This window comes from Gossypium raimondii, chromosome 5 (genome assembly GCF_025698545.1).
Source record: "Gossypium raimondii isolate GPD5lz chromosome 5, ASM2569854v1, whole genome shotgun sequence".
NCBI lineage: Eukaryota > Viridiplantae > Streptophyta > Magnoliopsida > Malvales > Malvaceae > Gossypium > Gossypium raimondii.
Window position 1 is genome coordinate 33762684 of NC_068569.1, and position 6417 is coordinate 33769100.

General features: G+C 33.7%; 1 protein-coding gene across 1 annotated transcript; it reads right to left on the reverse strand.

Annotated features, from left to right (window-relative positions):
- Nucleotides 1-338: 338 nt before the first annotated feature.
- On the reverse strand, nucleotides 339-2578 carry LOC105765977 (annexin D5). The gene is made up of 6 exons (XM_012585268.2): nucleotides 2445-2578; nucleotides 2030-2175; nucleotides 1696-1914; nucleotides 1096-1308; nucleotides 927-1016; nucleotides 339-838 (listed from the first exon to the last, which is right to left on the reverse strand). The coding sequence occupies exons 1-6, from the start codon at nucleotides 2518-2520 to the stop codon at nucleotides 635-637; spliced, it is 948 nt and encodes a 315-aa protein (XP_012440722.1). The 5' UTR covers nucleotides 2521-2578; the 3' UTR covers nucleotides 339-634.
- Between the last annotated feature and the right edge of the window lie 3839 nt (nucleotides 2579-6417).

Genomic DNA, 6417 nt, shown 5'->3' on the forward strand with positions numbered 1-6417 from the left:
TATGAATGAATTGGTCAAAAGAACTAAAGAATTCTTATATTTGTTAAGAGATCTAATATTTGTATATGATATATGATTTTGAAGATTGGCAATTGTACTTGAAATTAGGTTGAGAAATAATGCATTGTATATTAAATATGAATAAAGGTATAAAATGTGTTAAAGCCGTAAATTAAATTGTGATATTAAATATCTAAATTTGAATCGTGAAAATGAATAATAATAATAATAATAATAATAATAATAATAATGGATTTGATAATTGAGACTAAGAATTAAATGTACACTTGTAAAAGCTTGAGAACTTGGTCTCTAAGTAATGAAAATTTGTATTGAAAGTTGATGCATTGATAAGCTAGTAAACATAAGGTGTATTAACAACTATGGCTCAATATAGAGAACTTGGTCTATTAAGTAATGAAAATTTGTATTGAAAGTTGATGCATTGATTAGCTAGTAAGCATAAGGTGTATTAACAACTATGGCTCAATATAGAAACATAGTTGAAGTCACTAAAAGGGAAAGGTACAAGTAATTTGTACAGTGGAAAGATAGATAATGAACTTAATTGGTTATGCAAAGATTTCTAATATTGTATAGTGCGGGTTCATGACATGTGTCGGGTCCGAAATACCTAATTGTTGTTACCTAAAAGGGCAAGCAGAAAAATTCTGTAATGGCCGGAGGTATCGGAATAGACGGCGTCGTTCAAAGTCTTCCCATATTTTTTACGATATTCTGCCTTTATGTAATGCATGTCAACCTCAGCTCTTGTAACCACAATCCTGATTAGGTCAGTGTCCGCCGTTCCAATACCTTTCATTGCTTTTCGCAACGCCTGCAGTTGGAAACAAAAATGAACCAACTATTCTATTATATTTAAGTTGCAACAAATATGGGGAACTAGGAAACGAAGTAAAACTCGCCTTTGCATAGAACCTTGGAGGACTTTCAGCACATCTTAATATTGTCTTAAGGGCATATTCAAAGTTCTTGTGAGTTTCATCTCGTATTGCCTGCATTAAGTTACATGGAGATTGGTACGTGGAAGACTAACTCAATACTAAATATAATAATGTGGGGATAAAAGTTTACCTTCTCCAATGTTTTCTTGAACATGGTTTTGTAGATGTCACTAACAGCACAAAGGTGTGCCCTACTTCTATCACTGAATATCTGTATGAAAGGCTTTCCCGCAAGACCAAATTTCCTAGCCGCTTTGTTCAGTGCTTTAGCGTCTTCCTCTACCAACGTTTCATCGTATTCTGGGCCTTCGTACCGGGATGTGGTTAAAAAGGCAAGTAGTAACTGTAATTTCAATTCAAACCCATTATTCTCAATTCGTACAGCTTTTGTAGACTTGAGTTTAACCGTAAAATTTCACGATCAATGGATTTGTATATGAAGTAAACTCAACAATACACAACTCAAGTAACAATAAGACAATGAGTGAGCAATTATTCCAAAAACTTAAGTACAATTTATGAATGTAATCGCTCTCTTCCTATGGCTCTTCTACAGTAAACCTTTATAGAGAACATGAAATTTAAACACATAAACAACTAATTTGGATCCACAAAGTTATACAGTTGGACCAGATATGTACTTAACATAGATGTGATTTTTCACCTTGAACAGAAAAACCTGAAAGGAAAAATATATATAAAAAACAGAGAAAGCTGAGAAAAAAGAGACCTTTTTATGTTCACCAGATAGTTCAGCTTCAATGTCGTCTTCAAGATTGCTTCCAACATTTGAGAAATAAGCTCGTTTAAGCTGTCCAATTTGCGATGGAGTTCGAGAACATACGATTTCTGTCACTGCTTTTTGATCTTTAACTGCTCCTTTCAAAGCTTTCTTCAAAATGAAAGCATCTCGTTCTCCTGGTTCGTGCATCCATAGCAATACTGCTTTCTAAGATCATAGTTTTTTTTTGCAAATATCAGTCGATTTTGTTGATTGAAACCGGAAATGGGTTTGGATTTTTGTTGAAAATTGAGAAGAATTTTAGCAGAAAATATATTGTTACCTTGAGATGACCGGTGAGCTCTGAGGAAAAACGTTTCCGAAGTTCATGACCATATGTGGATTCGTATTCTTGTTCGATGAGGGAGCGTTGTGTGGCATCTCTGTGAGCTATAATATTGATGATTGCCGCAGCATCACATCCTATGCCTGAAAATGTAACGGAAACGGAAAATGATATCGTTGCACATGCAATAATGAGTCATCAAATTCATGCAATGATATCTCCAATTAAATTCTCGCCAAAACAAACATTAGGAAATTAACATCAGTTCATTCAGTTATCTTTAAACGTGTAAATGAAAACTAACTTGTGCAGCTCCTTTTAAACCACGCACGCACACACACACACACACACACACACACACACAAAAAAGGTGAATAAACGAGAGATTGTAAAGAAATGAAAATGTTATCACCTTTGAAGGCACGGTAGATTTGCATGGCATCATCACGGTGGGAAGGTGCCACCGCAGGTACTTTCAGAGTCGACATTTCTTGTTTCCCCTCTCTCTCTTTCTTTCTTTCTTTCACGTTTTGAGGAAATTAGGTAGAAGAGGGAAAGAGGGTGAAGGTCAATATGAGTATGGATATGCAATAAAAAGAACGTAAACATAGGTTCCTTCCCCCCATGTATTTAGGAATATCCACCAATTTACAACTGCCCCATATATACTCTCAGCCCTCTGTAATTTTAAACACTTCAAATTGTCGTAGAACTCATCCAAAAAATATTTAAAAAACTTCACATTTAAACAGTATGTATATAAAGTTACTTGATGATAAAGTTAGTTGTTTTTCTAAATATAAAGATTAGAAATATTGATTATAGAAAATAGATTATGGTATGTGGGTAAAATTTTACGTAAAAATTTATTTTATTTTATTTTTGTAAAATAGATAAATAGAGCTTTGGTTGAAATAATAAAGTTAAAATATTTGGAGTTCAAATCCTAAAATTGTAAGTATTTTTCTAAAATTTATATGAAAAATTAAAAATATCCTCAAAAAATATCTACCCTTATAAAATAAGAGGCTTTGAGTTGGGTATAATGATACCAACTCAATCGAATCCATAACCATAATAAATATTTTGCATATTTTAGTGAGTTGTCCTTGATTTCATATCAATCAATGGTTTTATATGTTTTGAGTAACTTCTTTCAAGTGATTATTATTTTTGTTTGAACAAAAAAATTATTATTTTTGTTATTTAGCCTTTAACAATGGCTTTCTTCTCCCCAATACAAGATATGTTAGTAGTATCGTATAAAAATTTCGTTAAGAAATTTTGACATTTGCATGTTTAATTTAGTAAAAAAGACTAAATCGTAAAAGGTACAAAAGTAGAGTTCCATAAGTTAAAGGAGTCTAATTGTTATTAAATTTAAATGTGAGTGGTTTTAAATGGCAATTAGACCATTTATGTGGATAGCGGACATCCATGACATGGTTTTATTGAAATTATTACAGTTTTTAAAGGGTAAAAAGGTAAATGAGTAAATAAAGATTAAATTAATTAAAACAAAGTGTTCATCTTCTTCATTTGATGAACCAAAAACGATTTTGGCCATTGGAGAGAGAGCTTCTAGTTGAGCTAGGGTTGTGTGCATGGTGAGTTTTCAAGCCCCGTTTTTAATGATTTTTATGTTTTCGGGATCGTTGTAGCTTAATCTAGCTAGCTTGGGGACTAATTTGCAAAATTGTTAAAGATTTAGGGTTTTTCCATGAATATTTTTGTATGATTCTTGAATTTTAATGAAAGATTATGAGTCGTTGTAGATATAAACAAGTTTTGTAAAGTGATTTTTGATGAAAATGTCATTTAGGGACTTATTTGTAAAAGTAGTAAAATATCATGGTTAAATTGTCAAATGATGATTTGTATGAGTTGATATGGGTTCATAATAAATTTGGTTAGCATGAGTTAGGGATGGGAATGCTTAGATTTCAATTTACGAGTTTAAGGACTAAATTGTAAAGAGGTTAAAATATTAGGGGAAAATTGTAATTATGCATAAATATAGATTATGGATTGAATTGAATGTTTGAGATGGATTGAAATACTTAATTGAATATAATCGTTTATTTAGATTAAGATAAATCTCAACCGAATCTAAATCGAGAAGAGGTGAAAATCACGGATTAGCTCGATCGTACTTTTACGCTCTAGTTGTCGATGTAAGTTCATAGTATTTATATACGTAATTGAATTCCTACTTGTTTGTTCACAATATAGCTAAGCAATTATTTGCTTACACTTAATTGTTTCTTGAATTGCACATACGTGCCCCTGTTTATACTTCGGTACCCCTGAATTGCACATACATGCCCCTGTTTGCACTTCGGTACCCTTGAATTACACATACGTGCCCTTTTTTGTACTTTGATACCGCTGAATTGCACATATGTTCCCCTATTTGTACTTTGGTACCCCTGAATTTCACATACGTACCCTGTTTGTACTTCGGTACTCCTGAATTGCACATACGTGCCCTGTTTGTACTTCGGTACCCCTGAATTGCACATACGTGCCCCTGCTTACACTCTGGTTACTTCAAATAAAGTAGAATAAGAGTTGCATTCAATTGTTGTTAAGTTAAAATATTTAGTATATTCTTACTAAGCTCTGTAAGCTTATATGTTTTTGTGTATTGTTTTGTAAATTGTTATTGCTGACTTTTGGACAGATTGAATCTTCGGCTCACACTATCCACCGATGTTGGTAGTTCTTGTGCTCCTTAGGGTTGTGGCATGTATATGTGGCTATATAGGTTGTTATGGTACATTTTGACAAAATATTAAACTAAGGTTGTAAATAGGTATCTTTTTGGTATAATTACAATAGTATGAAAGTATACACTTGTGGCTTGTTTTGGCTTGTTGGTGAATTAAGTTGCTATGCTAGAAATGGTCTTAATTGTTGCATGCTTTAAGACGATATGGAACTAGATATGTATGTTGGAAGTAAGGTTAATTATGCATATGTTTTGGTAAGTTTGTTTGATTGTGATTAAGGTGCCTTATAAGGTACATTGGTTGAATGGATTTTGGATCTTTTAAGTTGGTTAAATTAACATGTTTTGGTAGGTTTTTGGTGCATTGATCATATGTGCATATGGCTTGTAGGTACTTGTTGGACCTGGTGAAAGAAATGGCTTGATTTTGCCCAATTTCTTGTCCACACGACCAAAGACACAGGCATGTGTATCAGCCGTGTATGACACATAGCCATGCAACACGGCCGTATGTCCCTTGTAGGTTTTAAAGGATGTAAGTCAGGCAGTTACACGGCCTGGCACAAGGGCATGTCAAGACATTTTGAAAGTTACACGGCCTGGCACACGGGCATGTGGCTTGGCCGTGTGACCCATGTCAGAGAGTTACACGGGCACGGAGACGGGTTGGGACATGACCATGTGTCCCTATTTTGATTGTTACATAGCCTGAGACACGGGCGTGTGTCTCAGCCATGTGAGTCAAACGACCGTGTGACCCCTGTAGTTTAAATTTTTCTAAATTTTTCCTTAGTGTTTCAAATGTTCCTGATTTAGTCTTGAATAATTTCTAAAGTGATTCTAAGGCCTCGAGGGCTCGAATAAGGGATGATATGCATGTATATTATTAGGTTGCCATGTTTATTGAAATGTTTGGGAAATAAATGATTTTAAGTTACGTTTATTCGGTAATGCTTTGTAACCCTAATTCGACGACGAATACGAGTTAGGGGTGTTACATTACTTGTCTTAATGTTAGTAATTATCACAAAGATGCATTGGTGAATGGTAAACTTTCCTCTTCGAGGCACTTCTCCATGTGAGAAAACCTTAATTTTCCTCTTTAATACCACACAATTATACTCCAAATTTTACTTTAAATGGGTTTTTCCATTACGTCTCCACTTGAATTTCACTCTAGTTCTAGTATTGTAAGGGATTAGTGGATTTCTAATGAAACCCACATTGAATTCTTGATTTGACGAGGGTTTCAAACTAAGGTCAATCCTTCTCCATCTATATCCATTGGCTTTAACATGTTTTTGTTCCTATGTTTTAGAGTTGTAGGTGTAGAATTCCAAGTGTCTTCTAGAGTTCAAGTTTAGCTCTCAACATGGCTATTGCTCTCCATACATAGTCTACAAGCATTAGTACCAATTTGGTCTAAGATTTATTATTATAAATATCATAAGGATCTATTTATAAAAAAATTATTTTTTTTTGCATTTGACAATATTTTTTAAATTGATTTTTTTGACAAGTGTAAACCCTTTATTGGGGGTGCATGGATACTTCCTTGAAACAACACTAAATGGTTACTTTTGGTGGTTGTTAGTAGAGATGCCAATAACCAAATGTTCCCTTTTGCTTGGGGAGTGTTAGAAGGGGAGTATGT

Bases quoted from the DNA above. Each gene is read 5' to 3' on its own strand.
- LOC105765977 (XM_012585268.2), bottom strand. From the start codon at position 2,520: ATGTCGACTCTGAAAGTACCTGCGGTGGCACCTTCCCACCGTGATGAT. The intron at 1,017-1,095 runs GTAAACTTTTAT...AACTTAATGCAG, and splicing joins TCAAGAAAACATTGGAGAAG to GCAATACGAGATGAAACTCA. The intron at 839-926 runs GCGAGTTTTACT...TTCCAACTGCAG, and splicing joins CTCCAAGGTTCTATGCAAAG to GCGTTGCGAAAAGCAATGAA.